The sequence below is a fragment of the Globicephala melas genome, chromosome 4 (assembly GCF_963455315.2).
Source record: "Globicephala melas chromosome 4, mGloMel1.2, whole genome shotgun sequence".
NCBI lineage: Eukaryota > Metazoa > Chordata > Mammalia > Artiodactyla > Delphinidae > Globicephala > Globicephala melas.
The window spans coordinates 114,015,683-114,037,084 of NC_083317.1; the positions used below are offsets into that span (position 1 = coordinate 114,015,683).

Genomic DNA, 21,402 nt, shown 5'->3' on the forward strand with positions numbered 1-21,402 from the left:
AACATTTTTTGTAGTATCACACTGGGTGCTATAAATATCAATATGTGTTAGTTCCTCTAAACAGAACCAGAAGAGGCTGATAATCTACCATGTTTTTAACTTCTTCATTGTCTATTTTGTAGCCAAAGAGAGAAAGAAGTGGCAAGCAGAATTGGCCAATATTTTAACTGATTCAAAATCTGTTCACCTCAGAAGGAACTCAAAATTCTAAAACGTACTTGGGAGTTCCATGAGTTAAAAATAGAGTATAGATTTAAACCCCAAATAACTAAATGTGTAAGTTAAGTGTGTGCACTTACTGCCATGTCTTTTAGACTCCAAGATGTAGTGCAATTAGCATGAGAGGAAATACCCTGAAGATAGGAGTGTCTAAAATCACAAGTGCTAGGAGAAAGGTGCCCCTTAGCTTCACATTGCAGCATCCTAACAGGTTGTAACTGTGACATTGTGTCAGATCCTGTGCAGGAGAATAAGGAAGCTGCCCTACCATCAGGCATTTAGATAAGTGGAATTCGCGTTAAAAGGAAATGACAGTCATTGCAACAGTAGCCATTTGTTGTGACTATGGGAAAGGAAGACAGACAAAATACTCAAAGTAGCTTCTTGCAAAAGAAAAACAAAACAAAAAAAAGACAGAAGTCTTCATTTTAACTAAACACCATACAAAATATAACCAATTACAGACTACCTAAAATTGTGGGAGGATTAGTTTAAAAGAGTTCTGACCACACAATCAGCCTTTTAAAGAGATTCTTTGACAGAGATTTAAATAGAGACGTTCTCAGCTTTAGGAATATCATCTATTAATAATTAATTCCATCAAGTTATCTCAGACTGCCTATTTGGTTCCCATTAAACAATCAACAATTACACATTATGAACCCAGGGTTTGCTTCAGAAAGGTCGGTGGGGGGGGGGGGGGAGGAGGGATGATTCATACGTTGAGCACATCTAATAATTTTTAAATATTTAACATTTCTTAAATTTCCTCCCAGTTTATCTGCAAACAGCATTAGTTAATCAATGAGCAAGAACAATTGTGCAATGACGAACCACCCACAAGTCAAGGTGTTATCTCTAGCACACAGCAGAGTCCTTGGTGCACAGAGGGCGTGCAATTAAGTCTCAATATCCTTCCTGAGTTCTCCTTGTGGAACTCTTGTAATTAGTAGCTTTTCCCAAAACGTTCAATGAAAGGTAAAAAACAAGCCTAAAATAAACAAACAAATGAAAACTCTAAAGGGAACACACAAGCCAAAATTTGCTGCCTCCTCTTTGTACTATCACCTGTGTGGGAAGGGAGAGTAATATACTAGTGTTTAAAAATGTAGTTCTGAGTTCATTCCCCACCGGAACATCCTACCCACGTGACCGTGAATTAGTTACGTTACCTCTCTCTCCATAAATTTATCGCCCTGTTAAATGGAGTTAATGATAGTGTCTTCCTCATAAGATTGTTTTGGGGATTAAATGTGTTGCATATGAAGGGGTAACGCTGTGATTGGTAGATAGTAAATACCCAATAAATATCAACTATCGTTATTACCGTCAAAAAGATGGTGGCAGTTATAACTATCTGAGATCCTTTGTAATGCGTGCAATGAAACTTAATAAACAAAAAATTGGTGCTTATTAAATAAATTCCTGCTAAACTGATTAGAGTCAATTATGTTCACACAATGGCCTTGTTTTTCCGCTTTCTCAGTAATTAAGACACGTAAACGTTCTCAGCACTAAGTACTGCCTCATGCTAACCAGGAAACAGAGGAAGAGCTCATTTGCTCTTTATATGGACACCAATGCTAGATTTGAGAGCTTCAATGTACAGTAATGTTGCCATTTTCCCCCTTCATCTAGAGTTTACCAAGTTCACTAATTTACAGCCATGCTAAAATTCTCAACAACCACTTCAACATAAGATTTATATCTTTAATTTCTTTTTCATGTAGCAATAGCAAAGTATATACATCTGATCATCCTTGACTAAGACTGAGAGCATCACCCAATTTACAATTTAAAAACTTATAATCACATTTCATGAACAAGGCTGCCTTGCTATTCCAACCAAAATATTATGAGGCTTATGAGGAAACTTGCAACGATAAATTTCAAAACAGTTTGTAGAGAGTAACTGAATAACATCTTTATGAGGACAAGTACCAGGGGATTGATAGAATTTGTTAATAGCAACAATAACAAGAAACATTTAGGAAGCTTCTGCTGTGTGCCAGACACTGACTAACTCTTTGAGGTAAATGCCATAAGTTTCTCCAATTTGAAGATGAGGAAACTGAGGCACAGTGAAGTAATAAGCCGTCTGATCCCAGAGTCCAAGTTCTTACCCATTATTCTACATACGGATGTTGTGGCTTCTATAAATGTTACATTCATCAAGTATAGCATATCTATATTCTAGCCAAATGCTCCAAACACTAAACCAAAATCTCTGCTTTGAATTGTTTTTAACCTTTATGGCCATGGAAGAAATAAACAAAGAGTACACTTTGAAATTTAGAATGGAATACAGAAAGACACCAGCGAATCACTCCTACCTCAAGTCTGTCTGTCCGCATTAATTTCTGTGCAGCAGCGGCAGCAGCTGCAGGTACAGGGACCCCAGGATTCCCTGTAACCAACATTGGTGCAGTCGGCAAGATCTCTGCTGGAACCAGGCTTGGGGAAACAGGTCCCAGGTAGGGATTAAAGGCTGCTGATGCATTGGTGGCTAAGCTTGGTGCAACTGAAAACATTGGCTGAAAAATAAAATACAAAGCAAAATTTAATCGGCAGGTCTTGGTTCAAAGTTGATATCCTGCATTATATATCTATCCTCCATCCATGTATCCATGCATTCATTCATAATCCATTCTCCCTTTGCTTCCTCTTTCCCTCCCTCCCTCTCTCCATTTAACTGTATGTTTATTTACTCTCATTTAGGATAAGAATGTTTCTTAAAACAAGCATTCATCAAATCAACGTTTTTCTAAAATAGAATGGGTAATTATCCATTAAATTTTCCACTGGGATTTTGAAGCTTGGGGTCTATAATACTTGCAATTTCTTTTTGAAAAATAGCTCAACCATTCAATACAGAAACTTCTTGTGGTTACCTAATCTCCACCTTTGTCCTGATTTAATCCTGGAAACTTGTCTAAGAAATACATTTCATAATTGCTATGTCAGATGTACTTAAAAGATCTGTTTACAACTGTTAATAGGTTGCAAGTGTCCTATTATCTAGAATAAATAAAGCAGAACTCACATGGACAGCAGAATTTCACAGTCAATGTAAACTGTGAATAAATCTTATGGGATACGTGAAAGGTGACGATGACACCATTTCTTTTGAGCATATAAGATAAAGTATTTGGCATATATATTTGTTGCAGGTTTTCCTGGGGAAATTATAAATCTCCCACCAGCCTATTACACCTTCGTGAGACACTTAAATTCAGCTTACTAGGGAGAAACTATTCTGAAATGTGAAGTCTGAAAAAGAACACTTCTAAAGAAATGCATTATGATTGTTCAAGGAAATACATATAGTAGCATTGAATAAAATGCTACAAGATAGATTTTTTTTTTGCCAGGAATGCTTTCATGAATATATGAAAATAGTTTGTATTTGCTGATATGAAAATTTGCATATCAGGAAATATGTTTTTGAATAAAATTAAATAATTTACCTGAAATCTATTTTAACAATGTGCTTCTCCAGTTTTCAGAAGCTAACCTAGCACAATTTTCCACCTTATTGGTGGTAAATTTTCAACTTCCTAATTCAATGGAGTTTTCATTCTTGATGTTTAATGCTGTGTGTAATAATAATGTTTGTTTCCAAAACACAAAACCAAATGGACAAAATGGATCCTGTTCATTAAGGTAATTTTAAACAATCTGTTGTTATCTTTACCCTGTAGTAAGGAATAGAATCACAGAAATTTCTTTTAGAAAGAAAGGGACATGAGAATGTAGATAATTCTTCCCTCTGACAGGAATAAGAAGTTAGATGACCCCAGAGTTTATTTAGTATTCAAGAGAGTTTTGGTGTAAGGTTTTATGCAATCAAGATGGACATGTTACAAAAGTAATTCTTATAGCTCAGAAGAAATATCTTTAAAAAAATAAAATATATCCTTTATCTAATTTGGCCCTGACTCATCCTGTATTTAGAAGAGTAAAACAGATTTCAGGTATACCTTTTTTCTTAGGGCAGTGGTTCTCAATTATGGGTAATTTTGCCTCGCAGGGGACATTCTGCAATATCAGGGGACATTTTTGGTTGTCACAGCTGGGGATGCCAGCTGCACCTAGTGGGTAGAGGCTGCTAAGTGTCCTATAACACAGAACAGTCCCTCGTAACAAAGACTTATCCAGCCCCAAATGTCAATAGCGCTGGGGTTGAAAATGCCTATCCTAAAGGATACAGCCTTCTCGTGACTTCACAAATTGTTTTAGGACAAAATATTTGCAGCCAGCATATCCAGTCTTACTAAGAAGACCATGTAATACAGAGTATTTAATACATAATTTGATTCACTTGGGTGAATAAACAATATACCATGGATTCCATCGATATTTTCAAACTAAAATAATTGTTGTTCCTAATGTGTTGGTTTGAATGCCATGGTTAGTTGCCCTGCCTGGTTCATGGCTCTTGATGAAGTTGCCTAAAGTAATACCTCCGGTCTCCAGTTCCATCCCTGCCCAAGGCAGCTACCCACGCACAATAGGAAACTGTTGGGGGTTCCAGATATTAACAATCAATAACCTGTCAGAAACTGGGGCCCAGAGCAATCTCCATCTATCAACAGTTACTTATTCAAACAGCAGCTGATCTGATACTGCTTCACTGACTACTGGTTGCCAAGGCAGCAGCAACACAAGAGTTGCCCTGTATAGTAAATACATGTTGAACTTGGATCTCTATTCAGAAATATTCAGGTTAAACTTACACTGTTACATACTGTCGGACACAATATGTGACATTTCAGCCAGAAAAACACTCTAATTTTTCTCTTATTTAAGAATTATAAGAAATTTAGCACAGAAGACTAAAAGACTAGTTTAGAATATGGAGAACAGAGCTGGTCAATGTTAATTCTTGCTATGAATTAATATGTATTTCCAGAGAGGGCATTTTAAATGTATACTTCAGAAAGTTATTGAGATGTTTGTGTCACTCTGCACAATCTACTATAATTATTTAGAAGCAGAGGTCCAACTGACAAACTGATGGAGGGAAGAAAAGCATTTTTATTTTAAGAAAATAAGATCAGTGGCCAGTAAAATCCAGCTTTGCTGAACATCACCGAATAAAATAAATTTATAATCTGCAATGCATATAGTGTAGCAGTTGCATATTACAGATAAAAGAATACTTTTATGAGATAAAAATACTCATCTTATTAACTGGAAACAATTTTTCCACTAGATTGTTTCTACAGAGTCGTCACATGAATTAATTTTCTGACAATTCAGCAGAACAGATTCAAATCTGAAGAACTTTAGGGCACTGTCCCCAAGTAAAATCTGTAGCAGCTTCTAAAATTCTAAAACATCAACTATTCAACAAACATTATCTCAAACTGCTCCCTCTCCAGATAAAGAGTTATTTGCTCAACAGGCAATCGATAATAATAGCTCTGTACTTTGAAACTGGATTCCAGTAGCTGCCCAAAAAACCCACTGAAGTGCAGCATTCCTTCATTTCTTTTGAATTTCTGTAAATTTGTTATATCCCTTTTTCAAAGAGCACCTTGCTAGAGGTAGGTCATTGCCGGCCCCATCAGAGTGCTCTAATCAGATTAGTGAAGCACTTGAACTGTGGTACTGCCAATTCTCTATTCCAAATGCCATCCGAAAGAGGATTCAGCAGAATCACAAAGACGGATATTAATACAATGGTATTATCGAGCAGTATCCTATTTTCTCCGAAGTAACCACAGGATAACATAGAACTATGTAATTGGTGTATTTGATACTGACTATATCCTTGTAATAATGATTTACAGATATCTTTGTTCCCAGAAGGCATAAGGAAGGTTGGTTTATGATTGCCTTTTTGCCAGTGAACATCCTAAGCAGAGAAAAACAAATTGCAATCTCACTAATGCTGGTGCATTTATGGGCTAACCACTTGTTTGTTTTAAATGAGACATTTGATTCCATTAAGGTAATCAGGCTTTATTATGAATGAAAATGTTATTCAATTTCACATTATGACCCTCGTTAACTGTGTGCCAACATGACTATTACAATAATTCTATTTATTGTGTGCCAGGCATTGTGCTAAGTGCTTTACCTATGTTATTATATTTAATCCTCATAATAGTAGAGTATAAACTCCTTGGAGCAAACGAAAGCAAAAACTCCACTGCTTTTGTTACAAGGAGGAGGGGATACATGTTTAGTTCACTACTAAATTCCCAGAACCGAGAATGATGCCTGGCACACAGTAGGCCCTCAATAACTATACACTGAATACATGAGTGAGTGAATGAATGAATGAAAGTGTGAATAAATTACAGCCATGTCAGGTGGATATTATTAGTTTCATTTTGCAGATAAGGGAAAGGGCTCACAGAGATTATGTGCCCATGGTCACAAATGAGTGCATGGAAGACCTAGGAGTTAGACATCGGTGTGTTTAGTTCCAGGTGGTTCTAAAACCAGTGGTTCTCAGTGCTGGCTGTCCAGCAGAATCACCTGGACGACTTGAAGCCCAGAACTCCCTGGCACTCTCTACTCATCAGAATCTCTAGGCAGCAGTAGTTTTTAAGGCTCCTGGGGAAATCCTATTCCATGTACTATGTGGTCTTCTACTATTTAAATACAGAAATAGGTCCAATTTTCAGGTTCTATGTGAGGTCTCTAAGTATATGTGCCTCCTGTGGCTCCCTGCTTTTGAACATGGTTTTCCCTCCACGGTGAAGGTTGCTCCTGTCCAGCCCAACTGTTTAATTCCTAATTAGGCTTCAAGAATCAGGACTCTTTCTCGAAGTTTGCCCTGATCCACGCACACCTCCAACTATGAAGGCGCTTTTCCTACCCTCTGTTCCTACGTTAATTCTTCGTCACTGGAGTTCAGCATTGATCACCAGGTGTGTTTACGTAACCATCTCTTCTACTTGGGCTCTCAGAGTGCAGTCTCAGGCACTGTGCTTTGTCCATTTTGCACATCCTGCACTTGGCATCTACACAGGTCCTCTACAAACATTTGCTTAACAAATGTATTTATGGATTTGCTGTTTTTCTCTGCCACAGAAACTAACTAGCAAATATAGTAAATATTTGATATAGTAAATCTATACTATACTATATTTGATATAGTAAATCTAGTATACATATTTGAACATTAAAAAAGATTTAGTGTTATTTCCTCTGAATCTCAAATTTTAATCATTAATTTCTTTAGTATGCTTATTTAAAATTTAATTTATTTTATTTCTGATTGTCACTTTTTTCATATTGAACTAAGTTTCATTAACATACTGTTACCATGCTGTAATCTTGCAAATATCATAGGGATTCTAATTTATTTTAAAACACTGTGTGAAACAGTGTTGGTTTTGCATATAATGTTTGCCATTTTTAATAAAATAGAGGGAGTACATAAAACAAATAATATATACTCAGTATGTGCTGGGATTTACAGAACACAAATTGTAAGTCAGACTTTTCTGGATTTTACCTGTGTGTGTGTGTGTGGCGGGGGGTGGTGTGTTTGTGATGGTCAAACGTGTAAACAGGGAAAAATTAAGCTTTCTAAAAAAATTTACAGCACAAAATCAAGGTATATAAAACCATGTTTCTGGGTAAGCACAGCCCTGTACAAGAGCTATAAACAGTCTCTGTAAACAATTATTTTGAATATAAGCATAGAGCCAAAAGCTAACGGGAATTATCAACAAATTTACATTACAGTGTCTTTTCTTCTAAGAAGGTAGCCCATGACTGGAATAAAATGAGAAATACTGTTTTAAACTCTGCTTCTAGACTGACTTGCTGACTGGGCAAATCAAATGACCACTTACTTTATTCTTAATTTCACATTATACTTCAAGTGACTTTTAATGAAGTAATAAACATTTAAATAAAGAAGACTCACTTCTAGCCCTCCAAGAAGAAAGGTATCAACAAATATGGCCTGGTGCCTAAGATTCAGGGCCCATTCTCATGCTGCTTGAGGAAGTAGAGGCTCCTTGACAGAAACAGGCAGTAAGATGGGCAGGATGGATGAAATAAGATTCAGAGTGACTGACCTGGAAACATTTTTACCAGAAACACTTGGGGATAAAGCAGCCTTATCTCAACCACTAGTTGGATAAACTGGAATGTAAAGCACTAAAAAACAATTTAAGAATTCTAGGTGTTCCTGGAAGTGTGACAAATGATGACTTCAAAGCTTTCAGGAACCAACTGCCCAAAAAATGCTTGGATGTGAAGTGACAGCAAAGGCAAGGCGACAGGAGCAGCAAAGGAGCTCCTAAGACTTTAGCTAAATCCAGTAACTTTGAATTTCTCTATCCCTAGCCTACTTCAAGTTCACGAAATGCATAGGGAATTCGACATGAGTTTTGTACCTCGAAGTAGCTAGTGTGTGTACCTTCAGGGCAGCTGCCTTGGGAAATTATGGATGGCCAAGGCCAACCTTTGGGCACACAGGGAAAGGCATGGGAGGGCACTGCTAGGGGACCTCCAGAGCTCAGATACACTCTTCAAAACACTGCTTACGCAGACCTCTTCAAGGGCAACGCCGAGAACCTGGAATCAACAGGGTTTCTGAAAAACATCTTTCTGGGATGGATCAAAGAAATACACCAGATGCCTCTAAGTTGTGAGCCCCTAGGTGCAGTGCATCGTTGGTTATTTAGTAATTTCTTGTTAGATTACCTTTGCATCAGATAGTGTATGACAAAATAATAGTACTTTTTTCAGTACTACCTAGAAAAAAAATCCAGAAATTTTATTCTTTTAATTTGGATAATTAAATACTATAGGTCCTCTATTCATCTTCAAAGATCATACAATAAAGCAAAAAATGCTCTTTTGCATTTTTATTAGTGGTTTAGAAATGATAATAGAACTAACACCAATTACTTGATAATTTACTATGCTAAATTTTAGGAAGTAGACATATACATTCAATTATTTATTTTCAACTACTTATTTTCTTATCTTATGAAACTGGAATAATTATAAGATTGGTAGGACCTTTCAAATAATATATCTTAAAGTTTTCACTATATGCTGAAGAAGGTCAGGGTTTTTAAATGAATCCACCAAAGACCCGGAGTTGGTTGGTGGCACGTCTCCATTTAGTGTTTCCACAGCATGGACGCCAGAACCTGAACGGCCTGGGTGAAAATCCTGGCCCTGCTAACTCACTAGCTATGTAACTTGGGCAAACTAGTTACTCTCTGAACCTCTGAGTCTTCATCTCTAAAGCTGGATAATATTCCCTACTTTTATAGGACGGTTGTGAGGCTTTATGACATAAAATGTGCTGAGTGCCTTCAATGCCCTCAGAGTACTGTAATTACCCCCCAAATGTTATGTTCTTTTTCAGATTCCTGGCTTGGTACATTTCATTACAACATAATCAAGTCCATGAAAACAAGAAATTCGCCTATAAATCCCTGCATTTCCCAGAGCAGCCCAGTGTTATGTTCTGGAGATCTTAAATTTATAGACCCGGTCTCTCAAAATTTATGAGAAGATGAGAACCCAAACTGGGCGGCATGATAGCTATTTCCTGGTCCCAACAGTACCCTCATCAAGTCCCTGGCTGCCTCTGCTAACAGTCTACTAATAGGTATCCACCCGTACTCCCATTCGATGCTGCAGTCTATAATTGGGCTTGTGCTCTGGTTCCAGTTATAATTCCTTTGGACTCTGGCACGGGTAAACTACCCTGAACCTCTGCCTGTTCTTCTCATGTTCGGGAAACTCACTCCTTCATTCTTTCTTTCACTTATCAAGCAATTTTTTAAATCTCTGCTACATGCCAGGCATAATGCTAGATGCTTCTGAATTTGATTAGACCTCGCTAGCCTCTTCCCCTCTTCATGTTTCCTCCAGTTATGGTCTGGGGGCCAAACTGGCTGGCCCTAGAGAACTAAGATGCTTTACTTACTTGACTAAAAGTCCAGTCACTGCTCAGATATTCCTGATACTGCTGAGGTTATGAATCTGCTCACAGTATTATCTCCTTTGCTATCACTACTACCTGGGTTGGATCCAAGTTTATACCACGTCTTCAAACACCACCATCTATTCTAGTGGCCATCCTCCTCTGAGTGGCAACCCTTTTCCATATTAGTCACCTGGCTGTGTTATAATCCCTCTCTGTAGGCCCAGCACTAAAGTTCCAGTAAACAGCTGGTTATGACCATCTAGTTTATTTCTGAATTTATATTCTGATATGAATATACATTTCCATATCATTATCCTCATCAAAACAGGGCTGACTACAAAAAGGATCGAAAAGTCTCAGGTGGGGTTTTGAAGGCAAATTTCCTGGATTAAAGCCTTCTCTACAGTCATTAAAACCCTAAATGCTTTAAAATTGAATAATTAAAATGACTTCTATACTCAGTACAAAAACGTCACTCTGAATGGAGTCTACTTTTAGACTATGATCTCAGGATGCCTTTAGCAGAAGGGTAATTCCACATTCAAATCTAGACATATCAGGGAAAATTAACATAAAGCCTGAATGGGCTCACAACTAATAAAAATAAATGCTCCGTCTAAGCAGAGAATTTTCCAACAATAACACCAGAAAATGAGGTAATTTTTCTGATGGTTTCAGAAATCTGTGACTTGTTGATTTTTTTTTAAAACAACACATATTTGTTACTAGCATTTCAAACACATGAGCATAAATGGTGTTTAGAGTTTGTCCCAGGATTACACATACGATGACCCTGAAATGGCCTTGAGAGTAAAACTCAAGGACTAACTCAGGAGATGGGCCAAGCCTTCACAGTGAGGAACTCACTGTCATGACCTGTTCTCTGCCATCTGGGAACCACACTTGCTGATCTCAGAGGCTCTCCCAGTCACCCAGAGGGTAGAGCCTGCCGGTCAGCACGCTTTAAATGTTTAAGTGGAACAAAGTGTCTCACATCAAGGAGAGATATTATATTGACTATCGTAGTAGCCACCCCAAGGATTTATCAGATCTTTGAAACCATATGTGAGAGTCGAGTGTAAAAGAGAACTCTTGTCCTATATTTTACGCTAGAGACAATGATTAAACTTTTTTTTAAACCAAATGGAAATCTTCATGCTATCCCAACACAGACATGTGAAATTAACAGGTGTCACAGAAATAAATTTAAGATATCATATTTTTAACTGAGTCCCCAATAATGGAAAAAATATATCAAGTTAAAACAGACAGAATTATAATATTCTCTCACCTCAACTGTATAGTATTGATAATTGGTATCACTGCCGATTGGATTTGGAGATCCCTCCCACCTCGAAATGCAATCCCCCCCTCTTTTTTGGAATGATTGGTTCATTAAGTTCTAAGAGAGAATAATAATTACATTGAGTTCAGGGGTTAAAATGTATCAGGAAAAAAATTAGTTAGCATACATGCTACAGTTAGCTATCAGAAAAATGTGGGTCTTCACGTTTCCATGACCCCATAATACTGCATATAAGTCAGTGACAGGAATATTCCGATCATTGCAAATTTCAACATGCATTTAAATACAGAATTACTATATCACAATTAACATCAGAACATCTTTTGTAACCTAAAATTAGTTACGATATTAATCTCTCACATTTTTGTGGATAAATGTGAGTAAAGGTTATTAAAGTCATCTGTCACATACACCCTCCTCCCAAATCCAAACAAATAAACAATAAATAAATAAATATGCTCAGAATCAAAGGTTACGTACATACACGGCTCAGTAAACATTAAATCCATATGACCACCTACACTTTATAAAATTTTGCTCTTTTCTTAAAAGCTCGTGGAGTTTCTGCCTCTCCTGATTAGGTCTCCTTTGATGAGACTTCGAGGTCCATGATATGGATTCGTCACTGTCAGAATTTTCCTAGCATTTGTAACTATAAACTAGTTTCAATTTAAGTTTAAAAGAATAACAAAGGCTCCTTTTCAAGAAAGAGAACTGTATAGATTCTCTTTAAGGAGAGAGGAAAGGGAAACATTTTCTCAACACTAAAGATGATATACACCAATTTTTAAAATGACTATTACTGCTAAAGGTAGCCTGAAAATGCACCTTGACTATACTGATGAGTTTAACGACCATTTAAAAAAAGACCATTTAACGTCTGCAAGTCACAGGATTTAATTTGAAGGGAGTTTTGAGGGACAAACACGCTGTAATGTAAATTTCCACATGATTTAGCCAGAAGATGAGTAACTTTACGGTGTGAAAATTGTTTCCAGGCTTTGACTGCTAGTTTGGCTAGAAAATGCTAGGTAACTGATACTGTTACCTATGTTCAGTTGATCTAGTGCAATCACCACTTTAACACTGAAAGTGAGCACTCAGAATGACAAACTTCAGGAACGAGAACTGAGAACACGCTTACCACGGGTTGCAATGGGGCACCGGGCATCATGGCGTTGGCTAGTTGCATTTGCTGGGCCAACATGGCCATGTTCTTCTGCTGAATCAAGTTATTGCGCCCATTTATCTCCAATTGCGTTTTTAAGTGGGGGGGTGGGTGAAGATATTTGCAGTTCTCCCTGGAGCAACGACCCTAAGAAACAAAAGCAGAAAATATCACCTTAAAAAAATAATAAAATCCACAAATCTTAAGAAAATCATAATGACGCAAACCCGTCACTTGAATCTACTGTGGGTCTTTCACACAATGAGAAAAGTCCAAATCACTTTATTATACATTTCAAGTAAATGATGAATTCACTCTAGTGTATTATCAAAATGAGATATTAAGACATGTGAAAAAAGTTTCAAGCTTAAAGAAGCTCCTGTATTTTAATATTAGCACTAATATTTCTAGTTCCAAGTTCAAAAATCTACAAACTGCCAGGGGAATATTAAAACACAGAATTATCAAATAAAATGTTAGGCTCCTTCCATAACATCTTCTGGTTAACTTTAATGAACCCAAAAGAATGATGAAGTTTTACCATCTATTTTTACTTGTACTGAGTCGTAAGGGAATGAAAGTAGAGGACTCAAGGCACACTGTTATCTTCAGTAAAACACCTTTACATGTATCTCACAAGAAGTAACATTAAAATTACTACTAAGCGTTATAAGCCAATCTATTAAGAAATGTACAGATGAAAAGAAGAAGATTTCCACACATTCCTCACTGTGTATAGAGATTAGTAAGTATAGTGAAATATTGGTGAAAAATGTAGCCTTTAACCTTCCAGTGGTAAATCTAGTCTACATCACCCAAGAATTATACAACAATAGAAACAGACATATTTACCCTCCAAAAAACTTAGAGTATAAAATGGAGAAAAAAAATAAGTTACTATAAAATAAGAAATGTGAATATACCTTTCTTTTGGGATGATTCTTCTCATCAAAATATATTTATTAAAGTCTGTATCATGCAATATTGTCAGGGATTGACCCATATTATTATTGACCCATATTATTATTGTCAAATCATATTGATAGTAACTTATCTCATGAATTACCACCTTGACAACTTCTTTCACCAATAAATCTAATTAGAGCTGTTTGTGAGGGTAAAAGAAAGATTTAATTGAAGCCATCAACCACCTTCTTGAGCTTTCTTTGATTTTTCTAAGAAAAATCTATTTACCATAATTTGACCTTGTACTGCAAATGGACGCAGAAAACTGATGTTTATATTTGTGAGAAAATCTGTCACAATTCTAACTTGAATGATTTATTTCTGGCTCGTTTTGATTAAGCTTTTTAGGAATAAGTTCATAAGTTTATATCACAGGATACTGCCTTTTATTTTAACAAGCTTTATGTAATAAAGCTTTACTAATAATATTTTAAGTCAGGAGGCAGTAGAGAACAGTGGTCAATAGCAAGGATCTTACAGGCCTCAGGACCTGGGGTAGAGGCCTAGCTCTCTCACTCATCAGCTGCATGAATTGCATAAAAAACTAACTTCTTTAAGCCTCAGGGTTTTCATTCATTTCAAAATTGCTATATAACCTACAAAAGAATAAGTTTATTTTTAAGATTAAAGAAGATAATGTCTATGTCACACCCTCGGTACTGCCTGGCACTCTCCAAGGAGCAGAGGAAGGTCAGAAGCTGCTATTACCACCACTCCCAGAGCATTTTAAATTGTATACACAGTAAGAGAAAAACAAAATATTGGCATGAAGGTAACTTTTATAATATTTATTAGCTATGGCTATTGATAAATTCACAAGTAAAGTAACATTTACATATCTATGACCTATTCCATCTGAAATCATCATGCTTGTCATCTGTTGAGATCGTGATTATATTAGCGTAAAAGCATCTGGATGCAAAACAACTTTCACAAAAACAACACTTCGAGTCACAAGATAAACCACAGGGGATGACTGGCCAACATAAATAACTCATGGATGACACATGGTCTGATTTCAGGGATATCCAGTTGGGGTCTTTTAAAGAAAACCTGCTTTTTCAGTACAAAGAACAACTTGTCTCTAAGAGAAATTCTGCTTCTCAGTATCTCCACATCACATTTCTTACTAAGATTGGATTTATTTAAGTGCAGATAAGCAGGGTTATATCCACTCTGAAGATTCAGTTACTGTCAATTGACTCAGATCAGTTTCTAGAGTTCCATAAATAACACAGAGACAGCCCTGGGCCCTGAACCCTGCTTTGTCAACACTAACACTGGTCTTCCTCGCACTTCATTCTAGTGCCTCCCTTGAACATAAACCACCAGGGCTCTCCTACCTAGGAATACAGCCTGGATTGAAATAACGAAGGAGAGAAACCACGTGCAAACCACCATATATTCTGTATCCCCGCATCTCAAAACTTTTAATAGAAACTCGGACCTTTGGTTTTCGTTTTGTCTTTACTACATCTACTCAGGAAAAATGCCATTCTACTACACTTCCTACATAGGCCACCTTTCCATGCTTAGCTTGATCTGACTGGATTGCAGCCTCACTTTCAAAAAGCTATGTTCCTAAGAATCATCAACTGAGGACATTTTGTGGCAAAGTACACAGACTACCAAGCCTCCTCCACAGAGTTTGTGGCAATAGGTCTGGGGCCCAGGGATCTACATTTAACGGTATTCCAGGTTATTCTGATATAGCAGAAAACACTACAGAACACAATTATGCAAAGCCACGTGAATTTTTCATTGACACGTATGGAAAAAATAACTGAGTAGCCTCCGCAATTGATATTAGATAAACTTAGCTTCTTAGGAAGGTCAAAACGTATTTAATGCTTACTATGCTGCTGAATAGTTGTGGTTTGACAAATAAAAAGGTCAAAAGCAAGTTAGAATAAACATCCTCTTCCAGAGAATTGCCTAAGCTCTGAGGAAAACCACCAGTAGCAACCCTTCTAGAGAGTTCAGGTAAATACGACATTGGTACCTCTCCACATTCATCCATCTCTTGAGTTCCCAGCACTGTACCTCAATAAGCATTTGCAGAATGAATGAATGAACACTTCTTACTAAATGCTTAAAGATGAATTCTACTGTAAATCCATTCTGGAGACAATGAAGATAACAGAATAAAAACTAGATCTAATACCAAATTTTGACTCTGAGTTGTACTAACCTACTGATGCTTTTATTCAGAGGCCAGAAATTTGAACACAGAATAAATAAAGCCTGCCACAATAAAAGGAGAAAAAGTAACATGAGGCCTGCAAGTTTCACTAGGGAGGAAGATTTGTGTAGGGATTCAATGTACTTGGCATTTTAAAATCTATACAGTGACAATACATTCTAAAAAATCTAAAAACAGAAATTCAATCAGTATCTTGTACTCACACATGCAGATTTTTGTATCGGAGCTACCACTCTACATCATCAGAGATTTCACCCCAAGATACAATAAACTGGGTTGCTACGATTAATGCAAAAACATGAAGAAGTTTCTATTCAGTTTTGATTGCTACATGCAGTTCCCCTTATTGCCATATAATCGTACATCTGACCAAACACAGCTTGGTTCAAACAACAGCTTTGTTACTTACTTGCCGTGTGACCTGATGGAAGTTAGTTAACTTCTCAGAGTGACCATAGCTTTCCTGTAAATAGTAACAATACCATTGACCTCACGGGTGATGTATGAGGATTGAGCGAGATAGTGGGCCAGCCTCATACATGGCTCCTGGTATAACAGCCTGGCAATAAATATTAATAATTTCTCTCTCTTTCCGTAAGTTCTCAAGCTAATAACAAGCAGCAGTTGCTTAACCTAGGACCCTATCTGTTAACGGTACTAAAAATAATACAAGTAGCAAAACTCAGTGACAGTACATGTCAACCATCAATAACATAAGCTTTCCCCTTAATCATCATTTTCTATTTGCGACATCCACTAAGGGAAAATGCCCTTGGAATACATTTCTCACAATGTTATGCTTCTGCGGTTTACTTCTGTTGATCGCACCTGAATCTTATTTTCAGTGAGCTGGCCAGCTGACTAGCAGGCCACATTATACTGCCTATACCATAAATATCTTAGACTCCATTCAAGGAGGCCTTTTATAAGTTAACACAACACAGATTCCAAAGACATCATTGTAATGCATATACTGTATATTTTAAGGAAACGGAGGAAGTTCAATAAAATATTGATCCAGAATGAGTCCATTTTTCTCTAATAATTTTTCTACCATCTTTAAATATAAGTAACCTGCCCAGAAAAAGTAAAAAATGTCCCCTTGTAGACCATTTGAGGCAAATGAGAGATTAAGTCATCAAATCCTCAATTTCTGAGGTTACAAACTGTTAAGTTGTGAATTGAAGGATTTTCTCATTAGTCTTTGAAATTGGTACAAAGCATGTGATTCTAACAAGGGAAGATGTACATTTAGATTAGTTGAGTCTCAAAATAAATGCCTGATTAATTTTTAAATATTATAGTGTAATTAAGTGTACTTTAAAGTGATTACACACATAGTACAAGCATATATAATATATATCTAAAATGATATGTATGTGATGTATATAGTGAAGTATAAATTGTAGAATAAAGATAAAAACTGAATGAAACTAGAGATGGCAATTTAGACACATAAGAAACTATTTCTCTGCTATTTCTAATATTTATTTAAGAACTAGCTAGCAATCAAAAATAAAACATCTTACTTAGAAGTTGGCCAAACTTAGTAAGACACAAAAAAAATCAACATTATATTTGAAAACTGGAAACACTAATTTCCCATTTTTAATTACACTTCTTCCATCTAAAATAAAAGGACTATAGTGACCTATGAGGTCAGAATGTAAAAAGTCACCTTATTAAGTTGCCAATGGTAACTATGTGGTAGGATGAAAATTACTGAGTCACATTTGCATAGACTCTGAAAAGAAAGGGGCAATAAAAAAATTATAGGGGTACCAGCTAATACGCATATGTCTTTTCCAACTTTCATTGGAAGTACTGGTTTTCTGGTAGACTGTTCAAACTGCAACCATTTATTTCAATTGTTAAAACTAATATTTCCTATGGAACAGCTGATATATGCAAATGTTTTGAAGCACTTTCTGAAGATATTCACTGCTCAGATACTGGCCAGAAGCTCTGGCAAAGGAAGCTGGGAGCTTCCTGTTGAAAATTGCTACTGGATTGGTTGGTTTTGGGGGTTTTTTCCTGCTAAGATAATACAACTATCTCAGAAAAATTTTGCCAAAGGGGGAAAGAAACCCTTTGCAGTCAAGAAATAGTTTCACGCTTTTCCAAAATGATTTTTTTTATGGTTCTGCCATGCTTGCAAATGATCAATTCTAAGGCAAGGGTGAGTAAATTTACATATATAATATTTATTTGAAAAGTATAAGTACCTAGTGGTAGGAAATGTACGGCAGTTTAAAAGGTGATTAAGAAAAAATTATATTTTATACACACACAAATATGCACACACATGCATATATGCTCAAATGTTTTGTTTTCATTTAGGGAATGATATAAGTTTAATTAGCTCTAGGAATTACAGCTTATTGGCGTTTGCAAATATTGAAAACAAATTAATTGCATCTAACACACAGGATATTGTAGCTCTTAAATGTATATATCTCCTTATGATTCACTTGTTTCCATAAAGGACTTGTGTCAGCTTAAATTATTTTATTACATTTATTTATTTTAAACATTTTATTTATTTTTTGGATGCTTTGGGTCTTCGTTGCTGCACGTGGGCTTTCTCTAGTTGCGGCGAGCAGGGGCTACTCTTTGTTGCGGTGTGCAGGCTTCTCATTGCGGTGGCTTCTCTTGTTGTGGAGCTCGGGCTCTAGGCACGTGGGCTCAGTAGTTGTGGTGCACGGGCTTAGTTGCTCCACGGCATGTGGGATCTTCCCGGACCAGGGATCGAACCCGCGTCCCCTGTACCGGCGGGGTGATTCTTAACCACTGCGCCACCAGGGAAGCCCCTTGTCAGCTTAAAGAACATACACATCCTAAAAAGAAGTTCAAGGTTTCTCAACCTCAGCACTATTGACACTTGGGTGGCTATCTTGCCATTGCCATTTCGGTGGCCTAGTCTTTGTCGTGGGGCCGTTCTTGGCCTTGGAGGGTGTTTAGCAGCAGGCCTGGTCTGCTAGATGCAGACAGCACTCCTGCAGTCCGTGATGACGGTCAAAATTATTTCTTGATATTGCCAAAACATCCCTGGGGGTCAGGGGCAGGCAAAACCATCTCCAGCTGAGAGTTATCCACTGCTTTATACCTAATGGACTTTAATGAAGGCCGTATTAGTCTGCTCAGGCTGCCATAACAAAATACCATAGACTGGGTGGTTTCAACAACATAAACGTATTTTCTCACGGTTCTGGAAGTTAGAAGTCCAAGAATAAGGTTCTGGACAATTTGGTTTCCAGTAAGAGCTCTCTTCTTGGCTTGCAGACAATCCCCTTATTATTTCCTCACATAGCCTTTCCTTGGTGCATGCACGCAGAGAGCTCGCTCGCTTGCTGGTGCCTCTTATAAAGACACCAATTCTGTCAGATCAGGACCCCACATCCAGGACCCTAACCTTAACTACTTTAACGTTCATTATTTCCTTAGAGGCCCCATCTCCAAATATAGCCACACTGAAGACAGGATTTCAACATACACATTTTATGGGGACACAAACAGTCAGTAAAAGGGGCACACGTAATTTAAAACCTGCTAACCTGAAGTTTTTTGTAAGTAGCTTTAAATATTTTCATTCTTACATTTAAATGGTAGGATCCTTTATTCTGGGAATTTCCTCAAACATAAGATAATGGATTTGTACTATAAAACCTGGCTCTAAAGGAGTGGGTGGTTGACCAGTTATTCCTTCCAATTTTGCAAAATTCTAATAGCTGCAGCTTCCAAAAACTTTCAAAGTAGGAATATGTGAAGTTCAGTAGTTGTTTGTTTTGGTTTTAAATAAAATTATTTTATTTAAAATAAAAACAAAGACCGTGGTATATCAAAGACTAAATAATTAAATTCCAAAATCATATCAATAGCTCCATTCACTTGTTAACTAGAATACTGAAGAAACTGACTTTTTTAAGGGCAAGCAACATTTTCTTGATTTCCCAGAAAGTCTTTTCAGGAAAACTAAAAGTTAGACATGTACCCCCTCCTTTGAAAAAGAAGCTATTGAGAAAGATAAATTAAGTAGCCAGAGAACCCAGAAAAATAAAGATTTCTGACTGCCAAAATAAAGATTTCTGACTGCCAACTGCCAACTGGAATTCTGGTGGACCCATTGCATAGTGTAGTTTTTAATCATATGTAAATGGATACATGTGTACGTATGTAATTATGCATATACACACCATATATGTTCACCCCAACTGTATACCTATTTCTAAGATCAGTGTATGCACTACAAACTCAGACTTTGCTTTTGTTGCAAATTTAAGAAACTTAAGATATATGACTAAAATTTTTATTTCATCCTTTATTTGAGAAAACACATGAGGACTTTTAGGAACCTATAGAATAAAACCTAAAAAGAGGGCTTCCCTGGTGGCGCAGTGGTTGAGTCCGCCTGCCGATGCAGGGGACATGGGTTTGTGCCCCGGTCCAGGAAGATCCCACACGCTGCGGAGCGGCTGGGCCCCTGAGCCATGGCCGCTGAGCCTGCACGTCCGGAGCCTGTGCTCCGCAACGGGAGAGGCCACAACAGTGAGAGGCCCGCGTACCGCAAAAAAAAAAAAAAAAAAAACCTAAAGGAACGCTGTACTATCATTTAGTCGAAATTCTTAAAGTAGTGAAAACAGATATCTTCATTTTTTTTCTTAGAAAGTCTCCAGGGGGATTTCACTGGTTTGATGTTATTGTTTGTTTGTTTTGTTTTGTCTTACAAATAGTATTCTATAGTATATCACAAATGAGATGACACTTGAACAATGCAGTGGGCCGGGATGGGGGGTTGGTTGTTAGGGACACCAATCCTCACGCAGTTGAAAATCCAAATATAATCATATGGTTGGCCCTCGTTATGGGAGGTTCAACATCTGTAGTTCAAGCAACCTCAGAGAGTGTGGCATTGTTGCAGTATTTATTGAAAAAAAATCTGCATATAAGTGGGCCCGCACAGTTCAAACCCATGTTGTTCAAGGGTCAACTGCAGTATACACATTGTTAATATGTCAAAACTATCTATTTACTATTTTTAAATAGTATGGTATACTACATAGTACAGGAATTTTTTTTTTTAATTTGAGCTACATTTTTTGTTTGTTTGTTTTAATTTGGCTACATTGGGTCTTTGTTGTGGCAGGCGGGCTCTCTAGCTGCAGCATGTGGGCTTAGTTGCCCTGTGGCATGTGGGATCTTAGTTCCCCAACCTGAGGTTGAACCCACGTTCCCTGCATTGGAAGGTGGGTTCTTGACAACCGGACCACCAGGGAAGTCCCTATTCATTTTTTATTCTCAAATATTATGCCTCTTTAAGCCAGATTATAAGTGCACCCTTGTACTTATTTCAGAGTTTTACCATCTAAAAATGCTACAAAATACTCTTTAAAACAAACACAATTTCTGTTTTAATTTCCTCATTGGACTTTCAGGTAACACCAGGAACAAATGCTTAGCATCCCCATAGAACAACGGAGAAAGGAGTCATTTCTCCTCTTATTTTGCTGGGCAGTTAATCTCTAGTCTCCTAAACTTAACATGAAGTAAATATAGCAACATTAATCAATATTTAAAGCTTAACTTTCTAGGTGTAAATTGCTATTTCTTCATCCAATCAACAT

The 21,402-nt window shown here is 37.1% G+C and overlaps 1 protein-coding gene across 14 annotated transcripts in view; it reads right to left on the reverse strand.

The window, feature by feature from the left end:
• Positions 1–21,402, reverse strand: part of MBNL1 (muscleblind like splicing regulator 1) — a 202,082-nt gene that overhangs the window by 28,132 nt on the left and 152,548 nt on the right. For 10 of the 14 annotated variants that reach the window (XM_030844614.2, XM_030844634.2, XM_030844623.3 and 7 more), the window contains 3 exons: positions 12,589–12,759; positions 11,430–11,540; positions 2,553–2,753 (listed from right to left, as the gene is read on the reverse strand). In XM_030844614.2, coding sequence (XP_030700474.1) covers positions 2,553–2,753; positions 11,430–11,540; positions 12,589–12,759 — 483 coding nt within the window. The remainder of the gene's footprint in view (positions 1–2,552; positions 2,754–11,429; positions 11,541–12,588; positions 12,760–21,402) is intronic. The other 4 variants (XM_030844622.3, XM_030844628.3, XM_030844620.3 and 1 more) reach the window with 1 other exon arrangement.